Source organism: Phyllobates terribilis, unplaced genomic scaffold, assembly GCF_046119375.1.
Source record: "Phyllobates terribilis strain yellow unplaced genomic scaffold, ASM4611937v1 Scaffold_13__5_contigs__length_258822181, whole genome shotgun sequence".
Lineage (NCBI taxonomy): Eukaryota > Metazoa > Chordata > Amphibia > Anura > Dendrobatidae > Phyllobates > Phyllobates terribilis.
Window position 1 is genome coordinate 210040602 of NW_027362773.1, and position 19586 is coordinate 210060187.

At 42.4% G+C, this 19586-nt stretch overlaps 1 protein-coding gene across 2 annotated transcripts in view; it reads right to left on the minus strand.

The window, feature by feature from the left end:
* Positions 1-549: 549 nt before the first annotated feature.
* ANKRD11 (ankyrin repeat domain containing 11) overlaps positions 550-19586 on the minus strand; it is a 194611-nt gene continuing 175574 nt past the window's right edge. For both annotated transcript variants that reach the window (XM_073659192.1, XM_073659191.1), the window contains 8 exons: positions 16854-17054; positions 16544-16686; positions 15924-16071; positions 7405-14300; positions 2432-2530; positions 2201-2344; positions 1950-2042; positions 550-1624 (listed from right to left, as the gene is read on the minus strand). In XM_073659192.1, the coding sequence (XP_073515293.1) occupies positions 1439-1624; positions 1950-2042; positions 2201-2344; positions 2432-2530; positions 7405-14300; positions 15924-16071; positions 16544-16686; positions 16854-17054 (7910 nt within the window). In that variant the 3' untranslated portion in view covers positions 550-1438. The remainder of the gene's footprint in view (positions 1625-1949; positions 2043-2200; positions 2345-2431; positions 2531-7404; positions 14301-15923; positions 16072-16543; positions 16687-16853; positions 17055-19586) is intronic.

Here is a 19586-nt window from a genome sequence, read left to right on the forward strand (position 1 = left end):
GAGTATCAAGACAATAGAAAATAAACCCAAAGAGATCCACCAGATCCCTAACAAAACGGGTGACCAAAAATGACAACCGGTTCACTGCTTAAAAAAAAAAAAAAAAAAAAAAAAAAAGGTATTGTACCCGAGCCCCTTCCTGCCAGGTGTGTACGGACTAGAAAACAAAAAAATGTTAATACGGAGACAAACTTAGCAAAAAAAAAAATACTGAACAGAATTTTCTTTTTTTTGGCCCATCTGTTGCCCACACTCCCAGAACCTGTCTCTTCAGAGAAGTGCTGCCTAGGGTGAACTATATTACAAAGTTGTTTTTTTTGTTTATTTATTTTTTTTTCTTTTTTTAAAGTCATTTATTTCTTTACACAAAACTGAAAGTGATGTTACAGTACATAAGTTATTTACAACTGTGCAGTAATGTGTTTGCAAAATAATTTATCTAGAAGGCAGCAAAAAGTACATAGGGTAATGTGTATAAAAACTGTACATAATTTACCAGATACTTTTTTTTTTCTCTTTTTGTTTTTTTTCATCTCTTCGTCTTTTTCATACATATAGGAGTATTGGCTCTGTAGTGTTTCAAGTTAACTTCTCCAACAAGAGAAACAAAATGCCCAAAATGTTAAAACATGTTGTTAAGAAGGGGGAGGGGGGAGAAAGTGACACACTGAGCGTCAAGTCTCTTAAAAATGAAAAAATTTGGGATTGCCGATGCTTGGCATGGTCAGACGCAAAGCATGGAAGGGATGGGGCGGTAAGTTTTGGAATCCTAAACCAGTAAGAACCACATGCAGAATCTGCAAGGAAGGTACAAAACAAAAATTACTATTTTAAAGGAACAGACCGTCTTCGCTATGCATCGGCGGCCTGGAAATTTAAAGGCTGACATGAGGTAGTCAGCGGCTGAAGGCGATTTTTTTTTTTTATTATTCATTTCTCGTCACATTGACAAGATGGAACGAACGCAAGAGGGCGCGGGGGAATAGTCAAATAAGTTTTTCAAGTTCTTAAACAACCAGATCTTGGAGGAAAAAAAAAAAAGCCATGGTGAATGGGTGCCCCTTCCTCCACCAGCTCTTCTCTGCGACGTCTCTGAAACACAACGGAGCAGATGGCAGCTGTGTGACGGTGGCACACGTGGCATCCTTTGATCCCTTGCTCCCCCTGTGCATGCTCCTTCCACGGTAGATCACTCCCGCCTGCTACCGGGAGGAGTGGTGGGCTTAAGCTGTGAAGAAAGTGCAATTCCTCTAAAAAGGGGGGGATTTTTTTTTTCCCGTATTAGTTATATCAAAATGCTTCCTCCTCTCATAAAGCAGCGGATTCATCAGCAAGCGAAAAAGATGCAAGTGAAGTCTGAGCTCTTCTAAGCCAAGGGGGCCGGCCCTTGCCAGTTACAAGTTAAGAAAAAAAAAAAAAACCTCAGGAGTCAGCCTTGTCATGCTGGCAAGAGCACAAAGTCATCGTTAACGTCCACCATTGGCACATAGAAAGAGGGAACTTCGTTGACGCACAGGGACTTGTGGCTCGTTGGGTCCAACTCCTGCATCTTTAATTGCCATTCCATCCTCTGCACCGCATTCAAGGCTGCCGCTTCATGCTGCTGTCTCATTAATACACACGTCTACAAGAAAAACAACAAAAAAAACCTTAGATGTCAAACAAGTTAGAACAAGATTCTGAATATATTTAGAAGGGGGGGATGTGGCAAAAGGGGGTGATTTGAACACACACATAATAAATATATATATATTATTTATTTATTTTTTTTACTTGCTTTAATAGTCTCCTTAAGAGACTTGAAGCTGCGATCTTCTGATCGCTTGTGCTACACAACTGTAATCTTAAGCAAACGTGACTACTCCGAAAAGTTTAAAGAGGAAGTCCTCGAAGCAGGGAAGGGGATTGCTCTTTAATCGCCAGATTTTGGCAAGGATTTCCTCGCTCACCTTCATCCTGTCGTACTTATCGTCAACATCTTGTAACCAGGACAGGAACTGGCGAGCGTTAAATCGGTCTCTGACTGACTTGTTTTCATCTCCCTACAAAAACACAAGATGTTAATGGACAGCTTATACGGAGGGGCAAACCCCTGGCCTAAATGACATATGCACAAAGCATGTGGTAATGAAATGTGCGATGACCTTCGAGAACCGCCGCACGTATACCACTGCCTGTGCAGGACGAATACAGCACTGACCTGATTTTCCAGAGGCATGTTATACACCTCCGAGTCCAGTAACATGGTGCAAGCGCTGAAAGGCACAGCCTGATTGGCAATAGTCCGGGCTGCTCTGCAATGAACGCGGAGGTTCTCCTGCTCACAAGACACAATCAGCTTCTCCTAAGGAGTGAAAAGACATGTGAGCACCAAATGCCGGGAGGGTTCCCCGCTTATAAGGGGATGAGGAGTCCGTATAACTAAACCTACTCTTTCAATGCTGTGTTGTAGGCGAAGCTTCCCTCTAACGGCTTCCTGTTGCCTGAAAAGTTCTTTAAGGGGCTCTGACAACGATGGAGGAGGTGCAATCTGCAGAAATAAAAACAAAGGAAAATGTAATGAGTGTCCTGCTAGTTTTGAACATGGGAGACGTGGAGGAATAAAACAGGTAAAATCTGGGGTAGGGGTGTCCAAGGTTTTTCACAATGGGATGCAAGCAGAGCAGGGGGTTACAGCCGAATGAACACAACGAGAGGTCTGAATATCAATCACACATGTCCGGCCACCGCTGCTATACCCTAGGCAACTTGGAGGATTTTTAACTAAGTAAAATACAAATGTGCTTGTTTTTATAAACAATTCGCACTTTGATCTAATCAGCTGTCATGTATGACAGTCGCAGGTGGAGCAGTGTTTCGGCCACGGCTGTTAAACTGTTAAATCCCGGTGTCAAGTCTGTGCCGACAGGTGGGAGCGCATCATTCCCCACTCCCATTGGCGTGCCTGTGATGTGATCGCGGGGGAAGCCGATGTGTTGCTTTTGACAGCCAGGAGAATGCTGAAGACCCCCCCCACACCCGTGCCGGTCATTACGATCCTCCTGTGAATGCCGGCTTGTGGCCGATGTTCATAGATCGTGATTTCTGCTATACATAGCAGTGCTGATGCCCTGCTATGTGCATCACAAGCAATCGGACAATCGCAGTTTCCAGTCCTTTAAGGGAGCTATTAAATACAGAAAATAAAAAAAAAGTTTTCTTTTAATTCATTTTTAAAAAAGTTCAAATCCAAGTTTCAATTTTGCCCCATTAAATTTGGTATCATTGGAATCAGAGATGTCCGATCAAAATACAACAAATTAATCCAAAATCGGTAAACTGCTTAACGAGAAAAGTTAAAACTGCCAGAATTACAGTTATAGCCGCCGCAACATTGCAATAAAATGCGATCAAAACATCGTATCTACCCCAAAATGGTCTAAATAAAAACATCAGCTCAGGGTGCAAAAAAATAAGCCCTCACACTGGCCTATATCCTGAAAAATTAAAACGCTACAGGTCTTGGAAACTGGCGAAAAAAGCACAACTTTTTCATAAGAACTTCCAAAAATTTTTCCACCACTTGGCTTTTTCACCCGCGGGCAAACTTCCACTTTTTTTCTCCTCCACTTCTTCCAATAACCATAACTTTTTCATTTTTCCATCAATATGGCTATATGAGGGCTTGTTTTTTTGCAGGACTAATTACTATTTATTACAGGGCCATTTATTCCATGGCGCTTTACATGTGAAGTACTTTTGAACGACACCATTGATTTTACCATACAGTGTACTGGAAAACGGGAAATAAAATCCAAGTGCAGTGAAGTTGCAAAAAAAGTGCAATTCCACAGATGTTTTTTATTTATTTACCATGTTCAATAGATGCTACAACTGACCTGCCATTAGGATTCCCCAGGTCATTACAAATTCACAGATGCCAAACATTTATAGGTTGTTTTTTTTTTAAAATGTAAGTGGTGAAAAAAATATCAGAAATTTGTAAGCAAAAAAAAAAAAAATTGCTTGCTTATTTTTTGCGCGACGCGCTGACATTGTTGATACCATTTTGGGGGTAGATACGATGTTTTGATCGCCTCTTATTGCAATGTTGCAGCAACCAAAAAAACATAATTCAGGCATTTTGATTTTTTTCTCTTCACACAGTTCGGATTAATTTACTTTACATTGATAGTTCGGACAATTCTGAACACAGTGATACCAAATGTGTATTTTTTATTTTTTTTACTTGCTTTAACAGTCCCCATTAGGAGACTTGAAGCTGTGATCATCCGATGCTACACATGGCGCAGTGTATCAGCACTGCAATCTGTAGCAGAAATGATGATCCGATATGAACGTCTGCCACGGGCGAGACTTACGACAGGCATGTGACTTCTGCACACCCCAGACAGTCATGACAATCCATCTGTACACTAAGATCATGTGACAAAGGCGCCAATGGGGGGGGGGGGGGGGGGTGTGTGTGTGTCTTGGGATGCGCTTTCGGCCAGCGCGTGTCAAGTTCCACTGTCAGAGGTTGACCGCAGCATTTAACTTGTTAACAGACGTGGTTGGGATTGCGACTGTTATTAGCCGATCAGTTTAGCTGTCATGTGCAAGGAAAGTTGCGGGCTCAGCGCTGGAACCCGCAAAGGCAGGAACAGGTACGACCAATGACATACCTATACGTCATCGGTCGTGAAGGGGGTTAAATTTAAAACAAAAAAACACTATACGTTTGGCATCTGATATTTTCACTGACCTGGCAATATGATTCTCCAGGTCAGTAAGAGTAGAGAAATCAAAAATAAATAAAAAACAAGCCTTCATACGGATGCATATATCAATGCAAGAAGGAAAAAAAATAAATAAATATTGAAAAGTTTTCCTGCACATAAGTTCCAGGCAAGAATTTTGTAGCAAAATCGCAGATAAGACACATTTTTGCCTCCAGATTTGGGGGAAAAATGGGGTGCGTCTTATAATCCAAATGTAGCTTACTGGCTGCGGTGGAACGAGGTCCCAGAGTCACTGCTGCAAAAAGCTGGTGGCGGCAGTGGCAGGAGTTGGGTGAAGTTGCGGGCACCAGGCTGGTAGGAGGGGGTGTTAGGTAACAAGTTCCCTGAACTTTCCATGGTTTTAATTTGTGTGGATTTCGGGAAAATAGCCGCCAGAGGCGGCGCATGCGCAAGTCGAAATCTCGGCATTCAGATCTGGTCTTCTGAAATCTCAATTTGTGCAAGTGCCGCCAAGCCTCCGGTGGCCATTTTCCTTAAGTTTATGGCATTTTAAACCATGGAGAGTGCGGTGGCTCCAGGCTTTCACAAAATGTTGGCAGAGCGCCCGCACCGCCAAGCACCCCCCATCACCAGCCTGGGGTCCGCAGCATCGCCTTACTCGGTTCTCCGCCGCCAGCTTCCTGCAGCAGCTGGTGCCTTCTGGGACACCGCTACACCCCAGATAAGCTATCGTACAAGCAGACTAAGATGCACCATTATTTTATTAAATACAGTACAGACCAAAAGTTTGGACACACCTTCTCATTTAAAGATTTTTCTGTATTTTCTTGAGTATGAAAATTGTACATTCACACTGAAGGCATCAAAACTATGAATTAACACGTGGAATTATATACTTAACAAAAAAGTGTGAAACAACTGAAAATATGTCTTATATTCTAGGTTCTTCAAAGTAGCCACCTTTTGCTTTGATGACTGCTTTGCACACTCTTGGCATTCTCTTGATGAGCTTCAAGAGGTAGTCACCGGAAATGGTCTTCCAACAATCTTGAAGGAGTTCCCAGAGATGCTTAGCACTTGTTGGCCCTTTTGCCTTCACTCTGTGGTCCAGCTCACTCCAAACCATCTCGATTGGGTTCAGGTCTGGTGACTGTGGAGGCTAGGTCATCTGGCGTAGCACCACAACACTCTCCTTCTTGGTCAAATAGCCCTTACACAGCCTGGAGGTGTGTTTGGGGTCATTGTCCTGTTGAAAAATAAATGATGGTCCAACTAAACGCAAACCGGATTGAATAGCATGCCACTGCAAGATGCTGTGGTAGCCATGCTGGTTCAGTATGCCTTCAATTTTGAATAAATCCCCAACAGTGTCACCAGCAAAGCACCCCCACACCATCACACCTCCTCCTCCATGCTTCACGGTTGGAACCATGTATGTAGAGTCCATCCGTTCACCTTTTCTGCGTCGCACAAAGACACGGTGGTTGGAACCAAAGATCTCAAATTTGGACTCATCAAACCAAAGCACAGATTTCCACTGGTATAATGTCCATTCCTTGTGTTCTTTAGCCCAAACAAGTCTCTTCTGCTTGTTGCCTGTCCTTAGCAGTGGTTTCCTAGCAGCTATTTTACCATGAAGGCCGGCTGCACAAAGTCTCCTCTTAACAGTTGTTGTAGAGATGTGTCTGCTGCTAGAACTCTGTGTGGCATTGACCTGATCTCTAATCTGAGTTGCTGTTAACCTGCGATTTCTAAGGCTGGTGACTCAGATAAACTTATCCTCAGAAGCAGAGGTGACTCTTGGTCTTCCTTTCCTGGGGCGGTCCTCATGTGAGCCAGTTTCTTTGTAGCTCTTGATGGTTTTTGCAACTGCACTTGGGGACACTTTCAAAGTTTTCCCAATTTTTTGGACTGACTGACCTTCATTTCTTAAAGTAATGATGGCCAGTCATTTTTCTTTACTTAGCTGCTTTTTTCTTGCCATAATACAAATTCTAACAGTCTGTTCAGTAGGACTATCAGCTGTGTATCTACCTGACTTCTGCACAACACAACTGATGGTCCCAACCCCATTTATAAGGCAAGAAATCCCACTTATTAAACCTGACAGGGCACACCTGTGAAGTGAAAACCATTTCCGGTGACTACCTCTTGAAGCTCATCAAGAGAATGCCAAGAGTGAGCAAAGCAGTCATCAAAGCAAAAGGTGGCTACTTTGAAGAACCTAGAATATAAGACATATTTTCAGTTGTTCCACACTTTTTTGTTAAGTATATAATTCCACATGTGTTAATTCATAGTTTTGATGCCTTCAGTGTGAATGTACAATTTTCATAGTCATGAAAATACATAAAAATCTTTAAATGAGAAGGTGTGTCCAAACTTTTGGTCTGTACTGTATATTTTTCTTATTTTCCTCCCCAAAATTTGGGGTGCGTCTTATCTGCAAAATATGGTATATGCTAATGCTACAAGAAAAAAAGACAAAAAAACTTATCAAATAGCCCTATTATAGTGTCAGCTTGTTAAGACTTTAAAAACCTGACAGTCATTGGGTTAGGAAGGAAACAGGACCATGTACAAAAAAAAAAAAAAAATCTATTTTTTTTTAAATCAAGACTATTTGCAAAGTTGCCTTATTACTGGAGGGTATCGCTCACAAGCTTTGCCAGGAACAACTCACCACTGGAATGTGAAGCTTGCTGAGTGGTTTGCCATCCAGTAAATAGGAGCCAGTATAGGTGACATATTCAGCATAGCACTGTGGGGCTTGAGGCGTTATATAGCACAAGATTTTCCTCTTCTCTTCAATCTTCTTTCTAATTTGCAAATACTCAAAGTAAGGGTTCGACCGGTCGCTGTGATACGGCTCAATGTCATCCAGCTTGATGGCGTCCACTATGGCGGCCAGAGTCTGCTGTATCATCTCCCGAGTTTGCTGACTGGTGTTGCTTATTATCTGCTGCTGGAGCTGGTTAGGTTTCTGCAGCTTTCTCTTTCGCGGGTGTTGCGCTTGCGGCTCTTCCTCCTCGCTGACTTTACTCTTGCCACGGGTGGTCGGTACAGTTATCATCGGCTGCTCTTTCTCTGCCGGTGCAGAATTCTGTTTATTCTGGTTGGCAAGCATCTGAGCCCGATTTCGAGTCATACGTAGAGGTATTTCTTCCACTTTAGGCGGCTTTGGAACATCAATTGTCGTTTTTGCCGTCTGTTCTGGGACATCTGAGTTGGAGTTGATTAGAGGAGCCTCTACTTGGACGTCTGGGTCACTACTGACTTTTTCAACTTGTGCGCTTTCATCCGCCTTGTCATCAACAGCCACATCGTTCTTTGGCAAAACCTGAACACCGGTTTCTAAAGCGTTTAGGTTTGCCTGAACTTTAGCCTCAATTGTTTCTAGAGATTCCAACTGGACAAATGGAAGAGGAAACAACGCCGGGTCGAACAAGGGCTTTGAAGGCTGCGTTACTTTTGGAGCTTCCAAAGCCGATTCTTTAATGGTCTCGGCAGCCTTTTCCTCCGGTATTTGAGGTGGTAATGTAACAGCTTCCACAGCACAGGGTGGTTCCTCTGGAGTTTCTGGCCTCGGAAGATCTATTTCACCAGGATGCATTTCGCTTGTTGTACTCTCGACAAGGTCATCAGAAGGAGCAGGTGGGCTTTCAGCAGTAATGTTCGATTGACCACAGGTTTCACCGTCATTTTCATCTTTGACTGGAAGAGGAAGTTCTGGTAACGAAAAAGCTCCAAATTCCAGTTCATCAACTACTGAGGAAAACGGGTTAGACCAAGGCTCTGGCTCTTCTTGACCGTTTGGGTGCATTTCACTAGACTGTGCAAAATCCTCTTTGACAGATGCTAAAGTGTCTACAAGGGGGTCGATATTAACCTGGGGCTCTGTTGGCAAAACTTGGGGTTCCTCTGGATGAGTTTTGCAATTATCAAAGAAACCAGTATGAGATGTAGGAGACCTGTATGAGCCCTGATCTTCAGGTGGAGGTGTAACTTCCTCAGCTTCATCTTCCTCTTTCAATTCCTCAGGAGCAGATTCGGATATTGGATACGAAACGGGAGAGACTGGGTAAGGAGAATCAGATGAAATGAAAGGAGGAACTGGAGCAGGGATAATTTTGTCTGATTGGCAAAAATGCTTTGGTGACTCGGCGAACCTTTGCGGCGACTTCACAAGATCGGATCTCATCGGCCAGCTTCCATGTTCCTCCGAATTGCTACACATTAGACCCTGAGGGATAACTGACTCCGAATTACTATTTGCTGGACTCACCCAACCTAGATGCTGCTCAGAAATTGGGGAATCAAAGGTATTTTCTTCAACCGGAGGAAGAAAATCAGACTCAGGTGGTGGTGGAATAAAAGCAGGTTCAGGAGGTAGAAAAGAGGGCTCTGAATGGGAGGCATGAAAGTCAGATTCACGAGGCAAGTAAGCGCTCTCTGAAGGGGCAAAATTGGATGTGGCATGGATTACATAGTTTTGTTCTGATGGTATAAAGGACGGCTCTGGGGGCATATAATCTGACTCCTGAGGTAGAAAGCCTGGCTGCTGAGAAATATATTCAGGGTCATGATGTAAATAATCTGACTCTTGTGGTATGAAATCAGGTTCGGACGTATAGCCATTACTGTCTGGAATAAAATTATTTTCAGTTTCTAGAAAGCCAGACTCCTGCTGTATGAAGTTAGACTCTGGTGGGGAAAAGCTTGGTTCTTGAGGAAGAATGGATTCGGTAGCTTGTTGCGCTTCTGCAGAATCACACTGCAGGCCAAGGTCTGGTGGAACAGCACTTTCGGTAGAGGGCTCTAGCAAGTCATCTCTTTCTGAAGGTGAGGATTTTGCTTGTACACCCGAGTAGACACGGTCAGGAGATGGAGCAATACTTGCGATATCACCGGGTGCAAACGTAACATCATCAGGCGGGTAGCCCGGTGAGTAATAACCAGGAGACAAACATGGAAATTTCTCTGCAGGCACAAGAGGTTGGACCTTATCTTCCATAATTATCTGCATGGGTGAATTGAAGCTAGAAGATGCTGGGACACTCTGCTGTCTAAAAAATTTTAACTCTGAAGCTGGAAACTCCTCTTCAGGAACTCTTCTTACATCAACAGAGACTGAACGGCTTCGGTTAATGGAGGAAGATAATTTAGTTGGCGTTTGGTTTGGAGTTTCTGACATTCCAGTAGTCGAATATCGATCAAAGAAAGTCGGGGAGCACGCATTCATGGACATTGCAGACACGGGGAGAGTATGTTGACTATCTGAACAGTCAAACATGAGCTCTGGATAGTCCTCAGTGCTACATGATGGCGTCCTAGGGGTCTGCATGACCTCTTCATAGCTTGGGCATGAGATTACAGATGTAGGCGTTGGGACACCGGTGGGCCTGTTCTGATCTGGTCGTGGGGAAGCCGTGAGCACTTCCTTAATTTGAGGGCCATTTAGCCAGTCTTTAGAGTCAATCCCGATAACAGCTTGGGTTTTATTTTCAGGGGCAGGTATAATTAAAGGGGGCAAATCTTTATTTTTCTTTTCTTTCTGAATGGCATCAGGCACAGATGTTTTTTTAGTACTCAAATCCAAGCTCCGCTTGCGCAATTCTTCAGCCTTCTTCTCTTTCAACTTTGGATCCCCAGATCGGTGCCTCATCTTTTCCATTTGCTTCATCCTCTCCTTATGCTTTTTGTGCCTTTCTTCTATTTCAAGATCTTTTTGGCTCAGCATCCTTTCGAAGCTTGTCATCATAAGGTCTCCATCACCCAACAGTTTCTCCCTTGGCCTGGCGTCTTTCTTGTTGGACTCTTTAATCAGTAACACTTTCTCATTTCCGTTACTGATTTTTACGTTGTCCGTTTTGTCTCTCTCTGTGTTTTCTTTCGATCTGTCTTTCAGCCGGTTTTCACCAAACTTCCCCAAGTCATCTTTAGATTTATCTTTTGAGTTTATTTGAGGCGACTCTTTCTCTCTCACATTTTTTATCTCGTCCCTGTGATGCTTAAAGAACGCCTCTAATTGTTTGTCTCTGTGCTTTTCATCTTTAGTTTTCTCCCGGTGTTTATCTTTCTTTTTCTTCTCTTTTATAGCTGGTGTGTTCACGCCATAAACTTTGTCCTTTTCTGACTTCTTTACGAGTTCTCTGTCAGAATCGTGCTTCTCTTTTTCTGAAGGGAACATATAATCTATACTTCGGTCCAATTCCTCTTCTGTCTCAGTTTTTACGCTGAATACAGTAAAAGTCTCAGCATCTCCTGCAGGAGTTTCTCTCTCATATTGCATCGACTCGCGCCTGCTGTAAGAATCCTTAACATCATCCGTTCGCTCAGATTTTTTCTCTGACTTTTCTTTCCGTATTTTATCTTTATCGTGACTTTTCTTTGAGGATGACGAAGAGTGTCTATTTCTCTCCTTTTCTTTCAGTTTCTCTGCTAAGCAAGGCACAGGCACTGAATCCTTGTATCTTTCCTCAACTGTATCCATGTTGGTTATTCCAGGATTCTCAAACAGGTTACTTGGATCTTGTCCCCTGTCTGTAAAACTGTCAGAAGAAATTTCACTAATTTTATCATTCGAGTCATCGTTGAGAGCTTCTTCCTCTAATTTCTCCAACATACTTTTTTCAGATTCGCTCTTTGAGAACTTCTTCTCCTTAAAATGATCGGCTTTCTCTTTGTGTTTGGTCTTTATTTTCTCTTCTGCGGGATGCTTCTTGTCCTTTTTGTCAGTTGGGGCTTTTATCTTACAGTTCTTATCTTGGTTGGAGTCTAGGGACACCCTATCCTTACGGTATTTGTCAAGAGAATCCTTGTCTTTTTTGTCTTTGTGTTTTTCTGTGTTCTTCTCTTTTTTCTCTTTTCCGGATTCTCCTTGACCCTTTTCCTTTTTCCGCTCCTTCTGTTCTCGGTCTTTCTGTTTATCCCCAGAATGCTGCTTGTCGCTGGAGTATTTTCTGTGTTTCTCAGACTGAGACGTATCTTTATCTTGTTGGGTGGTCTCCCTCTCGTAGCTGTGCAGGTCATTGTAGGCTTCGGTGATTTTGAAGTTTTGTACAAACCTTTGCTCTTCCTCTTCACTTTCGTCCGTAAAAATGTCCGAGATGCTATACCAGTTTTTCCCCTTTGCTTTCTTTTCATCCTTCTTGTCGTTAAAATCTTTTTCAACAGAGGAGGAGGTTTTATCTTTTTTCTCGGCTTTCTGATCAGAGAAGGATTTTCTGTCTTTGTGCACATCTTTGTGTTTTTCTTTCGATTCTTTCTTATCTCTAGACACTTTATCGGCTTCCTTTTCCCTCTGACTTCTCTCTGCAGATTTATCCATCTTCTCTCGCTCAGCATCTTTAGATTTTTCTCTATGTTTTTCAGATTTTGGTTTCTCCTTTTTTTCAGAAAGTTCTCTCTTTTCCTTGCCGGAGTGATGCCGCTCTCGTGTCTCAGAATTTTTGGGAAAAATCTCTTGTTCAGACTTATCTTTAAAAAATGTTTCTGATCCGTAGTCGTTCAGGTCTTCTTTATACAAATCTTCTTGTTTTACTTTGGAATCTCTACGATCCTTGCTCGGCAAAGAATCTCTTCTTAATGAATCACCATCTTTCCGGATTTTCGTGCACTCTATAGAGTCCCTCCGTTTCTTGTCTTTCTCGGCTACGTAGGAAGGGGTGCTTCTGTGAGAGTCTATTTGGTCTTTCTTTTTGTCGGAAGCTTTGTCTGAAGAGTCTCGATCCTTCCTTTTAGGGGCTACCTCCTTCTCTGGTTTATCTCCGTAGTCCCTCTTGTCTTTGCTTTTAGACTCTTTATCCTTTGATTCTTCCTTAATAGATTCCACTACAAGTTTAGGGATTGTATCGTTTTTGCTCTCTCTAAAATCTGTGAAGGACGAGTCCCAACTATCTTCAGCCTTAAAATCAAAAGAAGAATCTGAGGACATTTCAGACATCCATAAACCTTGGTCATCTGAAGTACTATACTTCGCTTCCTCATTGTCTAAAAAATTGCTTTTGTTGTTAAACTCTTCGAAAGCCGCTTCATCCTTGTGAGACTTCTTCACCTTCTCCTCTTTGAAGATCTTTTCCCTCTCATTTTTAGAAGCCTTCTCCTCTTTCGTCTCAGCTTTCTTTTCAGATTTCGTGGATTTATCCTTCACTTTCTTCTTCTTTTCCTCTTTGTGCGTTTTAAGTTTGTCTTCTTTGGGAGATTTCGCCTTAACAGGTTTTTCTCGATCTGTTTTGCTAGAGCGTTCTCTGTCCTCTTTGAAGGTTTTACCATCTTTAGCCTCTTTTGTCTTTTTCGATGACTTCTCCTCTTTGGCAACTTTGCCTGCCTCATCTCTAAATGACCAGTCCTTTTCCTCTGACTTAACCTTGGGGAGGGATTTCTCTTCTTTCCTGAGGTGATCATGATCGTGTTTTAATACTTTTAATTTTTCTGGAACGTCAACCTCTAGGTTTAGAGACTTTTCCGATTTCTGCTTAGAGTCGTCATAGTCAAAAGAAAAACTTTTAAGGATCTTTATCTCCTGGCTGGTCTGATTTTGAACCTTTTCTTTGCTTTTGTGTTTATGTTTTGTTTTATGCTTTTTTACTACTTTACCTTCTTTATCTAACTTGGGGATCGCACCTTCAACATGAAGATGGAAAGAGTTCTTTTCGTATATGCTATTATGCGCGTTACTTTTCTTTTTGTGCTCGTGTTTCTTTTTAACCTGTTTCAAAGACTCCAAGCTGGAATCTTCAGAGGAGTAATCGTATTCGCTAGTTAACCGCGTCCTTGTGGAATCCGACAACGAGCTAACATCTGACCAGGCGGGAGAAGATACCGTTTTCCAATTGTCTGTCCTCCAATGCTTGGAGTGCTGGTCTGGGATATTAGCATTGTGCTTCTGTGATGCTAAACTCCCTTGAGAAGATGCAGAAGATGCAGATAAAGAGCTAAACAAAGAAGTTTCCTTCAAAGCTAAGGCAGAGTCTTTGACACAGTTTGAGTTGTCTAAGGAAAGCATATCGTTCTCCACATCGCTCTCCAAGTTTTCGCTTTCGCTCTCGGAACAAAAAAGGTTATTTTTCTTCCCAAACTTTACTTTGTTTTTTGCATCCTTCTTCCGCTTCTTTTTCACTTTACTCTTTTCTTTATGCTTGGATACAGGTTGCTCTCTGGTTTTATTGCTCGGTAGAACGGTGTGAGCTGACAACCGGAGCTTTTCAGGAGCCCCTAAGGAGACAGAGTTTTCCTCCTCATCCGACGTGTCTGACAAGATACGGCGAGCAGCTTTCTTTGGTGCAGTCGTATTTTTAGAGTAAGTTTTTACTTCCATTTTAGGAACAGAAATAACACTGTTCGCCTTAGTCTCTTTACGGAAGTCCTTTTTCAAGAGGTGCTTGTCGTCCACGGGAGGTACGCGGTCTTCCTCGTCATCTTCGTCGAACTCGTACTCGTCCTTCACGGGCGTACTTTTCGGCGCCTCCTGGTGTTTGCCTTTATGTTTCGAGCCCTTTTCGAACTCAGAGTCCGTGTTATTGCCATCAACCGAACTGGAAGGTGCAAATGAGGGTGCATCCTCCTCTTCTGAGCTTTCTGTTCAAAAAAAAAAACAAAAAACAATGAGTTCCACATTAATATGCAAAACCATAAAAATGTATAATCAAAGTTATATATGCAAAAAAAATTTTTTTTATAATATTTTTATAATATAATATTTATATATATATATATATTTTATATTGTAGATTAAAAATAGAAACGGATTATAAAAAATATAAAATGATTATAAATTAAAAATATAAACTTATATTGTTTTTATAATGGATTATTTCTTTCATATTATACATTTTTTACTACAAATAAGATCTCTATAGATTTATTTTTTTTATTTTAGAATAAAAATATGAGTATAAGCAAAACAAAAAATAAAATGTAAAAATCTAAAATAAAATATGATAAATTATATATTTAATAAAGTAAAATAAAAAAACTAAGAAATAAGCTTTAGGTTTCTTCATGCCAGACACAAAATAATCAGAAATCTTTGTATTTTTATAGGAAACATACATTAAACAGCAACATACACATAGCAGAAAGTTAAACCCTAGAAAGATAAAAGTGATCAGTTCCAGAAAATACACTGCTCATAAAATAAAGGGAACACTCAAATAACACATCCTAGATCTGAATGAATGAAATATTCTCATTGAATACTTTGTTCTGTACAAAGTTGAATGTGCTGACAACAAAATCACACAAAAATCATCACTGGAAATCAAATTTATTAACCAATGGAGGCCTGGATTTGGAGTCACCCCCAAAATTAAAGTGGAAAAACACACTACAGGCTGATCCAACTTTGATGTAATGTCCTTAAAACAAGTCAAAATGAGGCTCAGTATTGTGTGTGGCCTCCACGTGCCTCTATGACCTCCCTACAATGCCTGGACATGCTCCTGATGAGGTTGCGGATGGTCTCCTGTGGGATCTCCTCCCAGACCTGGACTAAAGCATCCGCCAACTCCTGGACAGTCTGTGGTGCAACGTGACGTTGGTGGATGGAGCGAGACATGATGTCCCAGATGTGCTCAATCGGATTCAGGTCTGGGGAACGGGCGGGCCAGTCCATAGCTTCAATGCCTTCATCTTGCAGGAACTGCTGACACACTCCAGCCACATGAGGTCTGGCATTGTCCTGCATTAGGAGGAACCCAGGGCCAACCCCACCAGCATATGGTCTCAAGGGGTCTGAGGATCTCATCTCGGTACCTAATGGCAGTCAGGCTACCTCTGGCGAGCACATGGAGGGCTTGCATCTACTATTTTATTGGCCTGTCTCCTGGTAGTTCCTCCAGCCTCTGGACACTACACTGGCAGACACAGCAAACCACCTTGCCACAGCCCGCATTGATGTGCCTTACTGGATGAGCTGTACTACCTGAGCAACTTCTGTGGGTTGTAGAGTCCGTCTCATGCTACCACAAGTGTGAACGCACAACCACTCCTTTATTGAGGATGTCTTGATAATTACCAATAATTTTCATCTATTGTCTATTCCATTTGCACAACAGCATGTGAAATTGATTGTCAATCAGTGTTGCTTCCTAAGTGGACAGTTTGATTTCACAGAAGTTTGATTCACTTGGAGTTATATTCTTTTCAAGTGTTCCCTTTATTTTTTTTGAGCAGTGTACATTAGGTTTAATTTCCACTCACCAGTTGAGCTTTCCTCACTGGAGGTGTAGGTGCCCTTGCCGAGGAGAAGATTGACCATTGTTGGAGAACTAGCGACTTTTAAAGGGGTCTCTCCCTTTCGGTTACTTTGATGAGGATTGCCTCCATATCGCAACAGCAGTTTCACAACCTGAAGGATAAAATACATTATGGGTGAACGCTGAGTTCTTGACCTTCAATTAACAAATATGGCGAGAAAAGCTCCCGGTGGCATGTCCGTTAAATGGATGCCTGTGACGGATGCTATAAATATGTAATCTTTCAGACTTTCCAAGTAAGAGAAACTTTATGCTTATTCTAGACTTTCTGTAGGATGGAAAAGTATAGTATAATATCTTGTTCATCCCGCATTTTGCAGTACTTGGCCTCAGTCTCACCGGGAAAAGGACACTGACGCCATCTGGAAATGGACGGGTAAAACGAGAGCATTCCTGGTGTACATGCTAAATGGAAAGCAAAAACATGATGTAAACCAGGCCTTATCGTAATGGATGTAAAAAGAAGGGAATGAACGTCACAGCTCAAAAGAACTGAAGATTGCTACCTAGGGAATGACACGTCGTCGTAACACATCTATAATGGTCGGTAGTAAGCGCACTTGCCTTGAAGTGACCATTATTAGACGCATCGTGCAGGGGGGTGTCATCATCCAACCCTTTGGTGTTGACCTCTGCTCCGGCAGCCAGCAACTGTTTTGCAACATCGTAGTAACCTCTGTTACAGGCCTCGTGCAAGGCTGTCCATCCTGCCAGAGAGAACAACATTTGTCTATTCCAACCAATTATCAGGATACAGAGGTATAGAAGGTCAGAACTGAGGTATAAAAGTGCAGAACTAAAACTTATTTTACCCGGCAAAACGCACAATAGAGATACAACACATAAGAAATGACAAACAATCCTTAGAAGTTACCAGCAAAGTCTTTAACGTTGACATCGGCGCCCTCATTTATGAGCTCTTTGATCCGCCGTGCGTCGCCCCTTATGGCCGCCCGGTGTAAACGAGTCTCCCCCCGCTCATTTCTCTTGTTTACTTTGTCTTTGGTTTTGGAGGCGGAGTTGGGGGTCCCCTTTTGACCAGCAGACTGAGAAGGATGCTTTGGTGTTGTGTCAACTAAAAGGGAGAAAAAAAAATTCTTTATGAAATTAAGTTAGTGTTCAAGATCTTATATTAGGACAACTCACTACAGAAAGGGATTGTATTTAGCCATTATATACCGTTACTTAGTATTCGTCTGACCATATAAACCCCTCACCATTGATTGCTGAATGATTGCGTTGCAATACTAGTTGTGAAGACCCGGGGCCTTCTGTGGGCATAACACTACTCAGACAACACAGGGTGAGGGTAAAACAGCGTGGCAATACTTTACTGAACCACAAAGCAGACACACACAGAACAGTCTTCCCAGCAAATCCCCAAGGTGGTACCACATTACACAGACTTCACCCTTCCGCTCCGCCCACCTGGGATAGAATAACTGCAACTTTGGGACTTCCAGGGCCAACTACCTCAACCAGTAGCACCCCTCCCCCACACACACACTTCTGGCGGGCCCCCACAGAGAGGAGGTAGCTGCAAGCTTAGGAAGCTAGCAGTCCATCGAGGTACAAGGCCAGGAGACCCAAGGGTCCTACCCTGGCCTCTCAGAGTTTCCATGGGGCCAGATGACCGGCTGGTCCCAATATGGCTTCTTCGAATGTCTCCTGGGTTCCAGGCGACCGGAGGGTCCCACCTGGCAACCCCAAACAAATCCATGGGGCCTGGAGACTTCATTGTCCCAACCTGGTCTCCCCAAATGTATTCATGGGCTCTGATGGTCAATGGAGCAGATCTGTATGCATCCAGTCAGGGCCATACACCCTTAGGCTGGAATCATGTAGAATCCAAATCTGTTTCTTTGGTTAAAGCCATGCTTCCAAGCTGATGGTCAGAGAGTCTCTGATCTTTGATTCTCCTTGTAAAGTCTGCCTTCTACAGAGGCACATGTCCTTTTTAAGCACACATCCACAGGTCAAGGGTTAGGGATGATATTATTCCACAGGGCTCAGGTCTCATTGTTTGTGCATTTAATCAATTTACATAGTTGGTATAGGAGGGGGCTCTTTAAATCAACATCTAGCTGGCTTTTAGTACAATATGTAATTAGCATATTAACAAACATCATTGTTCACAGACTCAAAGAGGAGACAACAATCAGGGTTACACAAATACTGGTCTGTCCTTCTTGACCAGCCATAGAAACACATTTACAAGTCAACACAGAAATAATGTATTTCTCTTGAATTAAGAAATCTAGACATCTGGTTGATTAAGATTATAAACTGTATCGTCACACTAGTTAAAACTATGTTCTCCTGCCTTCCTGTTTGATGGGGAGGGCGTGCTCCAAAAGACTGACAGTGCGAGCATATGGCATGGCTGCGCTTGTAGCCCAAACTGTGAGCTTTCCATAGCTGCACGCAAAAACAACAACATTGCCTCTGCATCAGAAGAGCATGGATCCAGTTATCCATCCAGCTTCAGAGAAGAGCGATGTAACTCCTTGCCTAGGAGACCACCTCTGACAAGACTGCTGAAGTAGACTGTAAACTAGGCAACCAGCAGCAAACATCTGATCTCTGTTCTTGAAAGCATGGATTTTTTAATAGAAGATAAATTGCAAAGGCTGTGCAACAGCCCCTTTACGCCAAAGGCTATGCGACAGCCCCTTTACGCCAAAGGCTGTGCGACAGCCCCTTTACGCCAAAGGCTGTGCGACAGCCCCTTTACGCCAAAGGCTGTGCGACAGCCCCTTTACGCCAAAGGCTGTGCGACAGCCCCTTTACGCCAAAGGCTGTGCGACAGCCCCTTTACGCCAAAGGCTGTGCGACAGCCCCTTTACGCCAAAGGCTGTGCGACAGCCCCTTTACACCAAAGGCTGTGCGACAGCCCCTTCAAATCAAATCAGCCCCTTTAGCTTTATTCTTTATGCACAGCTTTAGTCACAGCTTGTGGAAAGAAAAAAGAAAAGTGGAGCGACCATAAACGTTTACTAAATTAAGTAGTCCAAGAAAAAAAAAAAATAACACAAGACCCTTTTATTGTAAGAAAAAAAGGGTACATTCAGACATTTATATATCTGGTCAGTACCGTGCATAAATTTGTCAAAAAACAGGTGATGCCAAGAGGAAAGCTCCATTTTTTCTCACTGTGTAACATGACCAATATGGAAAAGGAAAAAAAAAAAAATCTCGAGATAACACGTAATACATAGACATAAATCTGGCTTCGAGCAATATATGTGCTGCAGCTTGATCATAGTAAACCCCAGCTTAATGGTTTGTAATAAACTGACAAACAGCTTTCTATAGATTTTTTTTTTATTATTATTTAAAAAGGTATTTAAAATGCCATTTGAACAACTTTTCCTGAAATGCCTTGCAATCTCAATATTCACCACAAGAGGGGGCGCCTGCTTCATACATAAAACTGGACGTGGATCTCGCGCTGGTGGATTAAATAAAGCACAAAACAAGTTAGAAAGCTGGGAATACGGAGGAAGGATTGTAGGATACAACATTTATAAAGCAAAAATAGGAACTTTTTTTTTCCACTCACGTATTAACAGATACAAGGGCAGCGGCAAGACAAGGTATGCCATTA